The following is a 16,250-nucleotide window of genomic DNA, read 5'->3' on the forward strand; positions in this document are numbered from 1 at the left end:
CTTTTGTTTTTTCTTTCTTTCCTGGGGTTTCTCCCATTCATTCTAATTCTTCTTTACAACATGACTAGTGTGAAAATATGTTTAATAAGAATGTATATGTAGAACCTTTATCAGATTGCACACCATCTTGGGGCAGGGGGAGGAGAGGAAGGCAGAAAAAATTTGGAACTAAAAATCTTCTGAAAGTGAATGTTGAAAACTAAAATAGATTAATTTAAAGAAAAAAAGAACTAATCTGGAGAAGAGATTGAGACTATAAAAATTATTGGATGGACTACCTGAAAATTATGATTTTTTAAAAAATAGTCTACATATGATATTATAAAAAACTGAGGAAAATTGCCCTTAAATTCTAGAATGAGAAGGGGAAATAGAAGTAGAAAAAAATCCAATCACCACCTGAAAGAGATCCCAAAATGAAATCTCATCACAGTCAAGTTGCAAAGCTCCCAGGTTAAGGAGAAAATATTACAAACTACAAAAAAATAATTTAAGTAGTGTGGAGCTACAGTCAAGGTAACACAAGATCTAGCAGCTTCTACATTAAAAGGCTGAAGAGATTGGAAAACTACATTTCAAAGAGCAAAGGATCTAGGTTCACAACCAAAAATAACTTACCCAGCAAAACTGAGTACAATTCTGAATGAAAAAATGAATATTTAATGAATTGAAAGACTTTTAGGTATTTGTTACAAAAAGACCAGAAATCAATAGAAAGTTTGACATATAAGATCAAGGAGAAACATAAGGTAATCACTAAAGGCCAATTATAAGGGACTCAATAAAGCCAAATTTTTAACTTCTTACATGAGAAAATGTTAACATTACTTGGGTAGTTTGAAAGAGCATATAGAAATAGAAGGATTGGGATTGACATGGCAAGATAATTCTAAAAAATAAAACTGGGTAAGGAGAGGTAAAATGGAGTAATTATCTCATAAAAATGAGACATGATTACCAATAAGATCAGGGGTGAGACAAGGATGTCTATTATCACCCCTGTTATTCAATTTGGTACTAGAAATATTAGCTATAGCAATAAGAGAAGAAAAAGAAATTGAAGGAATTAGAATAGGCAAAGAAGAAACTAAATAATCACTTTTTGCAGATGATATGATGATTTATTTAGAGAATCCCAGAGAATCAAGTAAAAAACTACTTGAAATAATAAACAACTTTAGCAAAGTTGCAGGATATAAAATAAACCCACATAAATCCCTGGGCATTCCTGTACATTACTAACAAAGCCCAACAGCAAGAGATAGAAAGAGAAATTCCATTCAAAGTTACTGTAGACACTATCAAATATTTGGGAGTCTACCTGCCAAAACAAACCCAGGGCCTATATGAACACAATTATGAAACACTTTTCACACAAGTAAAGTCAGATCTAACTAAATGGAAAAACATCAGATGCTCATGGTTAGGCTGAACTAATATAATAAAAATGACAATTTTACCTAAATTAATTTATTTATTCAGCACCATCCCAATTGAACTACCAAAACATTATTTTACAGAGCTCGATAAAATAATAAGAAAATTCATCTGGAAGAACAAGAGGTCTAGAATATCTAGGGAATTAATGAAAAGAAATGCTAGGGAAGGTGGCCTAGCCATACCATATATTAAACTGTACTATAAAGCAGCAGTCATCAAAACTACTTGGTACTGGCTAAGAAACAGAGGCATGGATCAGTGGAATAGGTTAGGTACGCAAGACGCAGGAGTCAATGATTATAGCAATCTACTTTTTGATAAAACCAAAGAATCCAGCTTCTGGATTCTAAGAATTCACTATTTCACAAAAACTGCTGGGAAAATTGGAAAATGGTGGGGCAAAAACTGGCCATAGACCGGTATCTTACACCATACACCAAAATAAAGTCAAAATGCGTTCACAATTTAGGAATAAAGGCTGATACTTTAAGCAATTTGGGAGAGCAAGGAATAGTTTACCTATTAGATTTATGGGAAAACAAAGAATCCACGACACAACAAGAGATAGAGAGCGTTACAAAATACAAAATGGATAATTTTGATTATGTTAAATTGAAAAGTTTTTGTATAAAAAAAGCCAATGCAACAAAGATTAGGAGGGAAGAAGAAAATTGTGAGAAAATCTTTACAACTAGTGTCTCTGATAAAGTCCTCATGTCTAAAATATACAGGGAATTGAGCTAAATTTATTGGAATACAAGTCATTCCCCAATTGAGAAATGGTCAAAGGGTATAAACAGGCAGTTTACAGAGGCAGAAATTAAAGATATCTATAGGCATACGAAAAAATGTCCTAAATCACTACTGATTAGACAAATGCAAATCAAAACAACTCTTAGGCACCACATCTCTCCTTTCATATTGGCTAAAATGACAAAACAGGAAAATGATAAATGCTGGAGAGGATGTGGGAAAATTGGAACACTGTTACATTACTGGTGGAGTTGTGAACTGATCCAGGCATTCTGGAGAGCAATTTGGAACTATGCCCAAAGGGCCAGAAAAATGTCCATACCCTTTGACCCAGGAATACCACTTCTAGGGCTGTATCCCAAAGAGATCTCACAAGTGGGAAAAGGACCCATATGTACAAGGATATTTATAGCAGCTCTTTTTGTAGTAGTAAAGAATTGGAAATCAAGGGGATGCCCATCAATTGGGAAATGGCTGAAATGAAAAAACAAAAAGAGAAGAAACACACATGGCCAAAATAACATTTCCCATAGTTGAACATCAAACAGTAATTACCTGACAGGAATCAATTTTCCCTCTGAGATATCCAGCACAAATCATGGAAGGAGTGATCATGTTATTGTAGACATATCGGCTATTACATTTCCCAGGTTCTATTATGGGTACCATAACAGCATTCAAGAAGTCTGAAGTCTTACCTGAGAATCAAATATATGACCATAAAATTGAAGACAAGGATGGATCATTTCAACTCAAAAGGTTAATAGGTACTCTCCTAAACTGCTGTCAAAGCAATTATATTCATGTTTCATTCTTTTATATCACCCTTTTCCCTACTTTCCTTACTCTTCAATTTTCACTACAGAATCAATCATCTGTCTAAGAAGCCTGAATTATCATTCCAACTGGAACAGACCATATCTGATGTCAAGTGTTACAAAGTACCAAGCACTTTCAGCACTCAGTAAGTGCCAAACAACAGCAGGGGGCATTACTTCATTTGTTAAAGATTATTCTGGATGAGCACTTTTCTTTCAGACCTCCAGACTTACAAACTCTATTTTAATTAAATCCAAGAAACCTACAGAAAGGACCTAAAAAAGGTTGGATCACCTTTTTTTCTTCAGAAAGAATCATAAAGGTCTTTATTTCCAGAGGGTAATAGGTGTCTATTCAATTCTTATGCAGTACAATTCAAGCAGCACAAACGTTACACTTTCAAAATCCTGGAATTCTAAAATTTCCTTTGAAAGCAATTTTCTGTCTTTCCACCTCTCTAACTCCCTTATCTGTTTAGCCCCATCATAAACATCTATGTGTCACTTTTTAGTTTCTCAATATATCATCTCTGGTATTGTTTCACTTTCCACTTTACCTAGCCACATGGTCAGCCACTTCAACAATGCCCTCTCTTTCACATTCCAATCTCTTAGACCTTCTGCTGTTTCAACCCTTACCAACCTTCAAACTTAGATATCCACTCCTAGTCTACCAAATGCTACTGAAGGAAATTACAAAATTATTCCATCTATTACAAACTTATGTTATCTAGCTTCAAGTGAGCCCTCCCTTCTGGTAGGTAATTTTTAAAGATCACTTCTTATTGAATCTTTGTTATATTCCTAACAACAGCTGTTCCAAATTTCCTTTCTTTAAAGCCAAATTTGACCTCACATTCTATGTTACAAATATTAAAGCCATTCTATGTAAACTCACTCAATCCATCTAAACCCTTCAATATCCACATCTTTCTTTGCCTTTCCAACAATAACTTAACAAGAAGTACCCATTTCCCCTTGCTAATGGTACCACTTCCTTCAATCTCATTCCCTCCTCCCCATTATTCTTTGGCTTCCATCAATCAGTGCTTCTCTCTGAAGACAGGCTCTCTCTATGGTATTTTCATTATCTTCCTCTTTGAACGTTTTCTTTCCTTCAGTCTAAAATTATGCATAGGCATCTTCTGTCTTTAAAAAAAGAAAAAAGAGCTCCTTCTTTTGATGCTGCTACCCACCCAAAATATCATCCTTCACTGAAAATTTCTAGAAAGCTATTTATACTGGCTATGTCTCCTTTTACTACCTACTCACTCCTCAACCTCTTGCAAATTGGCTTTCGTTCCCCACATTCTACTAAAACAGTTCTCTCCAAATTCACTAATGAAAAAACCCAATGGCTTTTCTTTCTCTCCTCATTTTCCTTGACCTCTTGGTGGCATATGACATAAGACTATCTTCTTCTTTCCTCATGCCCTGTCTCTCGCCTTCTGTAAACTACATTCTCAAGTTCTCTTCCTTTAGTATCTCTCCTTACTATTCCTCCTCCATCCCCATGGTTGATTTTCATCATCCTCTTCTACCCTAATACAGACTTCCCCTAAAATTGTCCTTTAGGGTACTCTTTTATGCTCTGATACCTTCAATTACAACTTCTATGGAGATGACTCCTAAATCTGTTTCTCTTACTTACCTTTTTGTTTTCAATTGTGAGCTGGATAGTTCTACCTGGATATCCTATTAGACCCTCAAAGTCAATATATGTTCAAAACTAAAATTTTCACCTCTTTCCCTTCACATTAACTTCTCTTTCTGTTAATGGCATACTCATCCTTCCAGACATGAAATTTCATACTCTTACAGCAATTGTTCTCACACTTCATATATTCAATCAGTTGCCAAGTCCAGCTGATTTTACCTCAACAAAATCCTTACATATGCCTCCTCTCCATTCCTATTGCATCAACCACAGGCCAGGCCCTTATCTTTTCTTACACATACTACTATGATACCCACAACTGTTCTTTAAGGGCTCTAGTCTATACCCTCCATAATTCATCCTTCACACCTGACTAAATAATTTTCCTTATACACCATTTCATTATCAGGCTTCTACTCAATAAATCTAAGTAGTTCCCCATTATACTTTTGATGGGAGGTAAACTTCCTCCACAATTTGGCTCCAAATTCTCTTTTCTATGACTCATAATCTTCACATACTATGCATTTCACCCACACTTTTTCCTTCCCCGTGTTCTCTATTTTTGTTCTTTCCAGCATTCCACTTGTTATGTTCATTGGCATGCTGGTAAGTGTTTAACAACCAGTTCTCTAGGGAAAATATATATATATAAATTTAATCTGCATTATTAATAATTTTCTAACACTTTCTTAAAAAATAAATCATTTGATGATTTCTAGGGTATAAATGCTGGCACCGAAAATTTATCAATTACTTAATCAAAATATAGCAAGCTGGTTTGAGCTGGCCACAGCACATCACTGCTTATGCCTTTCCTTATGTTATTTTCTATTCCTTAAGTGTATCCTTCCTTGTTTTTGCATTTCAAAGTCCATCCTTTCCTTCCAGGCCAACATAAGGTATCACTTTGCTAACCACTCTCCTCTCCTAGTGAAAGTAATCTCTTCCTTCTGAAATTTCCTGTAACACTTTGGACCCTTCCTTTGTACTTCTTGATATTATTCCTTTATATTATACTTGCCAGTGTAAACGTCTTTCTCTCCATAGAATGTTTTTAATTAAATTTTATTTTTTCAATAAGTTGGAATTCTGCTTTCTCTGCCTCTCACTTTTGCCCTTCTCCTCCTACCATTGTAAAAGAAAGAAAAACAATACCCTTGTTACAAACATAAATAGAAAAAAATTACACATGCTGGCCATGTTTATATGTGGGTTTAAATATATACATACATACATGTATAGGCCATATATATTCATATGTGTGTATACATATATACATATACACACGAAGAAATGATGATTTTAAAGAAATACTTTTATGGAGCAAATATACTTGTATAGAATGATGCATGGTGAAGTGAGCAGGATCAGAATAACAATTTAAACAATAAAAACAACATTATGAAGATAAATAGCTTTGAAATACTTAGGAATGCAGAAGATCAACATCTGCTACCCACCACTAGGTGACAGATATACCATTTACACGCTGAAGATATTCCCTAGGAACTTATTTCTGTGTCCCTACTCCATTACCATGATTCTCTGTAAATAATTTCTGTCAGTGAGAAGAAGAGTGAAGCAGGAATGGAAAACAAATCTTAGGAGAAAAAGAGCAACACTGATACAGAAGAGGTGTATTTCATATGGGGCAGGGGAAAAAACACAGAACTTGGGACTTTGTCCCTAATAATAAAATGAATCACAATTGTTGAAGAAACTGCATTGCCTTTCCTCAAAAAGTCACACAATTAGATTCAGGCAGACCCAACTTTGGCCCACAGTTCTATACCTATCTCAGATATTTGAGGCATAAGGAACCTGGCCTTAAAACATCAATTATACAGAAATAATGCTAGCATTTATTTTTACTGATTAGAAGCCATTCCAAGTTGTTTATGTCAGAAACAGTCAATCATAGTCTCTACTCCCCATCTCAAAAATCCTCCTAGCAAACTCCACCCCAACCCTGCCACCATGGTAAAGGCTAGCCCTTTAGAACTTCGATTTTATGTTAGCTTAACTTTCCCTATCTTTGTGTCTTTTCTGCTTTAGTGTAACCTATAATTGTAGGTTTAGCAATAATCCATACTAATTGTATGATTATGAAGTAGTTACTATATGCTACAATATTTTGACTATATTCCTTGCTAAACAACCAATTAACTAAAATTTGAACTCCAAATCATTACTTCTTAGAAATGACCATCTCACCTTTTTCATAGGTTGCACCCCATCCTGATATCCAACATAATTGTGTGGGTTCAAACATCATTCCTGGGTTAGGCAAACACACTGGTCTTATCTTTTCTGTTTTGAAATAAGAACATAAAACAAGATAGTCCATTCTCACATTTGTGAAATACTCTGAAAAAAGACCATTTCTTTCACTTCTTTTTCTCCAAGAAATACAACTGGGCACCACAAGACTGTCACCATACCCCAAGCTGATGATATTTTACTAGAATATACAAGGCAATAGACCCCATAAGGAAAGGGATTGTGTCCTATCTAAACTTTTTATTTTCCTCAGTACCTAATATAAACTCTGCACATAGTAAGCATCTGACGTCTGTTGAATGAATAATGAAACAAAATTTCAAGATCATGCCTCCACTGTCACAGCCCTACTTCTAGTGGGGAACAACAGAATCACATGGATGACAATAATACAAAGTACATAAGAGGACTGGTTATACTTTTCCCTGTTCTAGTTACAAATGATATTATATATTAGGACTGTTTCTAAAAGTGCAAAATAAAAAGTCCAAATAGCTTCAAATTAGCTTCAAAATACTATTTCCTATATTGAGGCTTTATGATTTCAGTTGAAAGTATGCTTTATATGGAGTTAGAGGACCTGGTTTAAAATTCCCACTTTGCCATTTAACCTGTGATTTAACCTCCCTGGGCTTCAGTTTCATCATCTGTAAAATGAGGGGGTTGGAGTAGACAGCCAAAATCAGTCATCCTATGATCCCGCTGCCTTTGCATCTTTGTGAAAATAGATAAGAGTGTGATGAAACACAATATCCACATCCCATGTGCCTGGAATATTCTCTCTTATAAACTATACCTTAATCTCTAGCTTCCATTAAGGCTTAGCTTAGTCTTTCTGGGTCTCCCTAGATGCTAGTGACTTCCTCTCTAAGGTTATCTTCCATCTACTCTGTATGTACTGTATGTGTACCAATTTATGTGCATGCTGTTTCCTCCAATCAAATGTAAGCTTCTTAAGAGCAGGGAATGTATTTGCTTTTTCCTTTGTATCCTTGGCATATGTGCCTGGCACATAGTGCTAACTTAATGAATTGGGGAGGAAAATCCCATAACCATAGCAATATTAAGGGTATTTTTTCAGGTGATGTCAGACAAACAACTGAAATTGTCAACTGCTATTTGGGCCAGGGGAGAAAGGGGTGGTTTAAGAGGGACGGTTTACTCCTTGCAAAATCCATCTTTAATTCTCTCCTACTAACAGAGAACTTTTTTCAATTTTTTTTGGAGGGGGAGAATTTATTAAAAATATTTTTCCACTAAATTACTGTACACCATAAAGTGAAGAGTAAATACATACCATTAAATACAAATGGTGTTTGCAACTTCATAAGAGCAACATCATTGTTCTTAGTTTTAGAATCATAACTTGGATGAGAAATTATTTTTTGCACTTTATATCCACTTCCATAGAACATCACAGATTGCCTCAAAATTCCAGCAAATGCTGTCCAATATCGGGGATTGGAAAGAGGTCTGAAAAAAACAAACCAAGGAATCTCAAGTATAGTAAATCTAAACACTAATCTGGATATCTTTTCTTTTAAAGAACCACATATACAAGAATTGAATGAGTTCTAACCATAACAAACCAGTGTATGTTACTACAGAATGCTGTTGCCTACATCACAACAGAGAGGGCTACATATAGCCAAGGAGAATGTATGAGGTGGGCAATGAGAGCTAAAATGTCAAAAATACAAGAACAGAAAAAAATTGACTACTATATTACTTACATCTTACTATAAAATTTCAGAAATTTAGAACATTTTGGTCTTATCAATCTTATCAATATCCTGCCTAGGTGTTATTCTCCTCTCTTAGTTTTGTTGTGTATGTGTTTTTTATTATTCCTTGTTTGGTTTATTTTTAAAATGGAGACCAAAAAGTCTTAGTATGATCTCTATCAGTGGAATTTCAAACATAAACGTTATTCTACTTGACCTTAGGAATTAAGACCAATGGATAGAGGTTTTAGGCTTGTAGATTTCAGATCAGTATAAGGAACTATATAAAAAATTAAATGGAAAAGTAATTTCCCTATACCTGTAGCTCTTTAAGAAAAGAGTAGATGACTACTTGTCAAGGTTGTTATGATAATGATGATGATGATGATGACAACTAGGAAAATTTTTCAGACACTCAAAGGTTTGCAAAGTACTTGACTCAACACCTATGATCCCTTCCAATACCAGATTCTAGGACCTTGGGATATTAATAGATTACATTTGTTGTAATGGATAGAGACCTACCTCAAAGCTAGGAAGATCTTCATTCAAGTCCTGCTTCTGATGCATACCAGTTCTATGACACTGGGCAAGTCATTTAATCTCATCCTGTTCTAGGTATCTATCTAAGATCACACAGGGCAGAGAAGGTGCTGGCCTGCTTTGGTAGAGGAGTACCTTATACCAATGAAATCGCAGGTACAATCTTTTCCCTGTCTACATCCATGATTTCATTTGCTCAACTAAAAATATCCATCAGCATATTTTTCCTTCTCCTAGAGTAGTCCAATAGAATAAATATAGAGAATGATAAAACTTGAAGGAGCATTAGACATCAATGTCCGAACCCCATTATTTTATAGATGAGAAAACTGAGGACCCAAGAGATCAAGTCTACTTACAGCTTCATGAGTTACAGGAAAAAGAAGAGTAGAAGACAAAATGACTTTTTACCTGAATGAGAAGGAAAATTCAAGGAGGAGAAATCTGGCAGAAATTGAGGAATATGTGAAGAATGATCTCTAGATCCTAATTCCATTTTCTGGATGAAAGAGGAACGGGATGAAGGGTGACAGGAGGGTATAAAAGGGAGAAAATGGATCAAAGATGACTGAGAAGTAGGAACTAAAGAGGAAGTTATGGAAGAAAAAGAGAACTTGGCAAGAAAAAGCACAGTAAGCAAAAACAAGATAAGAGCAGATGGTAAAGCTGCAGAGTGGATTGGTGGGTGGGGTAAGATGAAAGTGAAGGTGATGGGTTGGTGTAAGAGACTAAGAAAGTTAACTGGGGTGGTCAAATTATTTAAAGAGGATACCTAGCTATAAAAGTGTTAGCCCGGTCTGTAGGGAAGACATTTAAACACTTACAAGTAGTATAAAACTAACAAACCTTGCAAGAACCACACCTAGTACAGGAAACAGGGGAAATTGTGCAATGTCTTTTATCAGTGTTGTCTTTGCAAATTTTTAAGTTTTATGGATGTATTTGGGGTTTTATATTTACAGATTACATCTACTTCATGAGAGATCTCTTATAACAAGGTAAAATAGTCAGTTATATAAAACTCATAATACTTCATTTGAAAATGCATGCAACATTTCCCATCTGTAGCACCCCTTCCTACCTCTCTATTTTTTAGTTAATAGGTATCTATTTTCTCTCCTCCCAACCCCACCCCAAAAGGAAAAAAAAGAAAAGAAAAATAAATATCTGGTAGCAAATATGTATAGTCAACCTAAATATTCCCTCAAAGGCTATTTACCAAAAAAAATCTCATTTTGCATTATACATCCATTATTTCTCTGTAATGGGTAGCATGTTTCAGTCTAATGGATTGCTTTGAAATATTAGTCACATAAATTTGACTTCTTCCAATTAAGTGCTATTTGGAACTTTTTTTAAAAAAAATATTTCTATATATATAGACCAGGTTTCTTCCCTTGTGACCTGTTTGTTCACATATAAAGACTATTTATCAATTGGGGATGGGCTATTTTTTATTATAAATTTGAATCAGTTCTTCATCACTCTTGAAAATAAAACCATTAGTCCAAAGGGCTATAAAACTGTGTATACCCTTTGATCCAGCAATACCACTACTAGGTTTGTATCCCAAAGAGATCATAAAAATAGGAAAAGGACTCACATGTACAAAAATATTTATAGCAGCTCTTTTTGTGGAGGCCAAGAATTGGAAGTTGAGGTGATGCCCATCAATTAGGGAATGGCTGAACAAATTGTAGTATATGAATGTAATGGAATACTATTGTGCTATAAAAAATGAAGAGCAGGCAAACTTCAGAAAAACCTGGAAAGACTTACATGAACTGATGCTGAGTGAAGTAAGCAGAATTGGGAGAATATCATACACAGTAACAGCAACATTGTGCAATGACTAACTGTGATAGACTTAGGTCTTCTCAGCCATGCAACGATCTAAGACAATTCCAAAAGACTCATGATGGAAAATGCTATCCACATCCACAAAAAGAACTATGGAATCTGAATGCAAATTGACACATACTATTTTCTCTTTTTTTCTTTTGTTTTTTTCTTTCTCATGGTTTTTCCCTTTGGTTCAGATCCTTCTTTACAACGTGATTATGTGGAAATACGTTTAATATAATTTTACATGTATAGCCTATTATCAGATTGCATGCTGTCTTGGGGGCTAGGGAGAGGACGGAGGTGGAAAAATTTAGAACTCAAAATCTTGTAAAATCTGAATGTTGAAAACTAAAAATAAATTAATTTTTTTAAAAAAAGAAATAAGACCTTTATCAGAGAAATTTAATGAAAAGATTTTTCCTAATTAATTTTCCCTTTAAAAGTTTGTGCAAAAACTTTAAAAATGTTATACAATCAAAATTATCCATTTTTTTCTTCTCATGATCAAGAATTTTTATCCTATTCATTGATCTGACAGGCAATTTTTTTCTTTTTTCTCATTTGTTTATGATATGACATTTAATATTGGAGACACCTTTGTATATGTGTGAAGTATTAAAATAAATCTAATTTCTTCCATACTGCTGTCCAATTTCCTCTAAAATTTTGTCAAATAGTAACTCTTTAACTCATAAAGTAGGGCCTTTGTATTTATCATGTATTAGTGGTAAGCAATAAAGTAAGCATTTGGGATTGAAATAAAGGCAAAAACAGTCCCTGCCTGCCCTCAAGAAGCTCACATTCTAATGGGGGAGACAACATGTAAAAAAGGCACAACTTGTAAAATTCATTGGTTTTATTAAAGTGTTAAGTAAAACAATGTTTTAAAAGGGCAGATGAGGATTTTTGTACCATCTGGGGAAGAGATTAAATAGGAGAATCTTTTGAGGGTAGTATGAGACTAGAGACAACTAACTCTATCAGGGCAGTTATTTAATAATGATGCAATTAAAATAGATTTAAGATAATCCATTTAAAATTATTAAGAAATGTATAAAATATTTCACAGCATATTTTCCAATACATAAACAAGATATACACAATACAACTATAAGCAACTTCTTACAAAAATAAAGGCCTAAATAATTGGTAAAATATTAAGTACTATTGGATAGGATGAGACAACATAATGAAAATGACAATATAGCGAACAATACTTTGCTTATTTAATGCCATACCAATCAATTGATAACAATTACCAAAGAAGTACTTCATATGGAAGAAAAAAGGGTCAAGAATCTCAAAATAAATTAATGAAAAGATAGAGAAATGAAGGGAGAGCATCACAGTGCCAGAACACAAATTATACTACATAACAGTATCATTAAAACAATTTGGTGCTGATTTTAAAAACAGATTAATAAATCAGTGGTCAGTCAGTCAATAAACATTTATTACTTACTCTGTGCCAAGCAAGGGGCAGCTAGGTGGTGCAGTGCAGTGCATAGAACCCTAGCCTTGGAGTCAAGAGGACCAGAGTTCAAATCTGGCTTCAGACACTTATTAGCTGCCCCGAGCAAGTCACTAAACCGTCTTTGCCTCAGTTCCTCACCTGTAATATAAGCTGGAGAAGGAAATGGAAAACCACTCCAGTGTCTTTGCCAAGAAAATCCCAAATGAGGTCCCAAAGAGTGAGACAACTGAAATAACTCAACTATGACAATAATTTGCCAAGCACTGTGCTAAGCGCTGAGAATACAAAGAAATGAAAAAGACTGTCCCTGCCCTCAAGGAGCTCACAGTCTAACAAGAGAGACAACATGCAAATGACTATGTACAAACTATATATAGAATAAACTGGATAATCAATGGAAGGAAGGCACTAGAATTAGAGGGGACTGGGGCAGGCTTCCTAAGGAAATCTTTATATTTTTCTTTTATATTTTGATTGCATAAAGTTAAAAGAGTTCTGCACATAAAAAAAATATAAATAAAGAGAAAGGAAATAAACTGGGAAAAAACAGCAGCAAAATTTCTCTGAGAGAAGTCTTGTTTTGATGATAAAAAAGTAATTCAAAATTATAAGAAAAAAAATCCATTCCTTGATTAATAAAAAAAAATGATTTTGAACAGGCAGTTTTCGAAGAAATTCAAGTTGGTAAGAGTCATTTTAAAAAATGCAAATGCTCCAAATCACTAATAATTAGAGAAATGTAAATTATAACAACTCAGACTCTGGTTTCACTTCAAATCTGTAAAACTGGCAAAGTTGACAAAAAAGGAAAATGAGAGGTTTCAGGTGTTTGTGCTCTTTCCCTCTCAAATTACCTTATACTTACTCCTCTACTTATATGCTACATTTTCTTACCTCCAATAAAATGGTAAGTTTTTTTTTGGGGGGGGGGGTCTAAGTTTTTTCTTCATTTGTGAGCCTTACATGCTCAATGAATGGTTGTTCAATTTCTAAGTCCTTTCCAGCTCCATAATTTTATATCAATCACTCTGCATGAAGGAAGATCATTGTAAAGCTATAACAAGTTGAACAAATTCTTGAGGAAAAAAATAAATAAAATAGTTGAATGCACAAGTTGTTTCTTCCAGATCAAGTACAAAGCAAATTTCTCTTCCTTAAATCCCTTAAATATGAGCTTGACTTTTACCAATTCAAAACTTCCAGTTCTGATCCTCCTTTGACAACTCTGAGTGAACACACAGCTGGAACAGGGAGAAAAAGTGATGGGAATACAAGAGCTCTGTGGAATGACTGATTAAATACTTACTCTTCCACACAATGAGCTGCTGTTACAATCCATTCAGGAGTAATGATAGAGCCACCACAGACATGGACACCTTGGACATGAAGGCTGACTTGCCATGGCCATTCCCCTGGAGCAGCATTTGTCCCACCTACAATCCTGTTCATTCGATTCGCCTTCATCACTGTACCACATTCTAAAGGCAAAAATTAAAATATAAACCCCCCAGTACACTTATGAAGTTTAAGCACCAACAAAAACAGTTCCAGTTCCACAGAACTGAGTGTGATTTTTCATAGTAGAATCTTTATTTTGGTAAAGAGTTGGGTGGATAGACAGATTTATATAACCTGTTCCCTTCTTTCAAACATCTGAAAAGTTAAGGAGAGAATGTTTTACAGGTATTGATCTACATCTACAACATCCCCTGGGAGGCATTGGAATGATGGCTGCCACCCCTATCCCTCCATGGTGCAAAGCAGGGCAGTAGCCTCAGGTGCAATTGGGGGGTGTTGAATAAAAATAAGGGGGTGGTGAAAACATAAGGAAAGAAGAGAATAGAAGAAAAATTTGAAAAACCATTCGTACATGTTTCATCTGTTGTGTAACAGAGTAAAAGTTGTAGTGATTACATTATTTTCCAAATAAACACATAAAATGCAAGAAATAACTGATCAGTGGTCCAGTCTGCTGACAGGTCTTAACAAGCAAGTGTTGGCAGGCAAGGGTGTTGTACATTTTTGGGAAGTCTAGCATGCAGTGGCAGGTATATGTGTGTGTAATGACTTATTTATAATACAATACTGTACATTTACATGATGCAATATTACATCATCAAAATTTCAATGCAGGAAAAACCCCACAAATTTACAATAAATAATTAAATTTAAGATGCATCATTTTTTAAAAATATATATATTTTATGTCTTTTTGAAATTATGTAAATTTCCAAAAACTCTTAAAGGTTTAAAGAAAGTAGGTTTCCAGGGAGGTGCTGAATAATTTTTTTAAAGGGGTGGTAGGCCAAATAAGTATGGAAACCTCTGATCTACATGAACAAGGAGGTGAGAGATCAGGATGAGATCAGAAAACAGCTTATAGTCCAATTTTCTAGAATGAACCAGACATGAAAGGAAGTAGTTTGAAATAAGGATACAAAGTAAGTTGGAGTTGGATTGTGGGAAGACCTTAAATTCCAGACTAAGGGGTCTGTATTTTATCCTATAAGTAATTGGGAACTGGTGAAACTTTTGTGAAAAAGTGACTTTTCACTTTGCCTGGAATATGAACTGTGCATTCAATCCATCTCTGACTTTCCTCTGACCTGAACCAATCTATTTCTTGGTCTGAAACAAAGCCATTTTTGCTTTCTATAGAAATCCAACGAAAAGATAGGCTCCCATCTTCCAGGATGGCTTTGATGAACTTATTTACCCCAGAGCATTGTTGTTAAATGCGACTCCTGGACATTTCAAAGCAGGTAGAAAGCCCAAACTTGTGTGTTCAATGCTCTGTTCATTGTCCTCTTAGAGCTAGCTGTTGGGTAAACAAGTAGATGGAATAAAGCTGTGCATATCTCTACTTATTATCTTTTCTCAATTATTCACTCCATCTCTGATTCAAGTACCCCAGCTACTGCACTAAAATGCTTCAACTACATCATAGAACACGAGGCTATACTTTGTTGTGTCAAAGTTTTCCTTCTACTCTCTATCAGCTCATAATCCAGCACCTCCTCAGTCATCTTAGTGGCGACCATTCTCTACTTGTACTGGAGAATGAGAATGGAATCTATAAGGATCTCCATCACAGTATCTCAATAGTGCCTTGTGAACCCTATATGAAAAATACTAATATGAACAATGACTGTGATTCTCTAGGACACTATCACACAAGCATCCACACTGGTAGCCATTAACCACAAAGCCAGAGCTTCCTCATTTATAAAATAGGAATATTAGTAGTTATATTATCAACCTGACAGAACAAATGTCAGCATTTCACAAACCTCGGAACATAATAAAACATGAGGTGGCTGTTGTTCAGTCAAGTCTAACTCTTTGTGACCCCATTTCAGGTTTTCTTGGCAAAGGTACTAGAGTGGGTTGCCATTTTCTTCTCCAGCTCATTTTACAGATGAAGAAACTAAGGAAGAGAAGGTTAAATAACTTGCCCAGGGTCACATAGCTAGTAAGCGTCTGAGGCTAGATTTGAACTGAAGTCTTCCTGATTCCGGGCTGGTTTCAGGCCTGGCTCTTTATTCACTGTGCCACCTAGGTGCCCTAAAATGTGAGGTATCATTTATTATTTCAAATGAGGTGACTTGCTCTTACTAGGGCAAGTCTCCTTGCCTTTGCCTCCTAAATTCAGTGTTCTTTGTATTACATTACAGTTGCTAAATACTCCATCCTCTTAGCTTTTCAATTTGTGT

The 16,250-nt window shown here is 35.0% G+C and overlaps 1 protein-coding gene across 1 annotated transcript in view; it reads right to left on the minus strand.

Moving 5' to 3' along the window:
• Window positions 1–16,250, minus strand: part of TMPRSS2 (transmembrane serine protease 2) — a 73,433-nt gene that overhangs the window by 14,924 nt on the left and 42,259 nt on the right. The window contains exons 8-11 of the mRNA XM_036744151.1: window positions 13,844–14,015; window positions 8,249–8,424; window positions 6,886–6,981; window positions 2,749–2,891 (exon numbers count right to left, since the gene is read on the minus strand). Of these exons, the coding sequence (XP_036600046.1) occupies window positions 2,749–2,891; window positions 6,886–6,981; window positions 8,249–8,424; window positions 13,844–14,015 (587 nt within the window). The remainder of the gene's footprint in view (window positions 1–2,748; window positions 2,892–6,885; window positions 6,982–8,248; window positions 8,425–13,843; window positions 14,016–16,250) is intronic.

This window comes from Trichosurus vulpecula, chromosome 2 (assembly GCF_011100635.1).
Source record: "Trichosurus vulpecula isolate mTriVul1 chromosome 2, mTriVul1.pri, whole genome shotgun sequence".
In the NCBI taxonomy this organism is placed as follows: Eukaryota; Metazoa; Chordata; class Mammalia; order Diprotodontia; family Phalangeridae; genus Trichosurus; species Trichosurus vulpecula.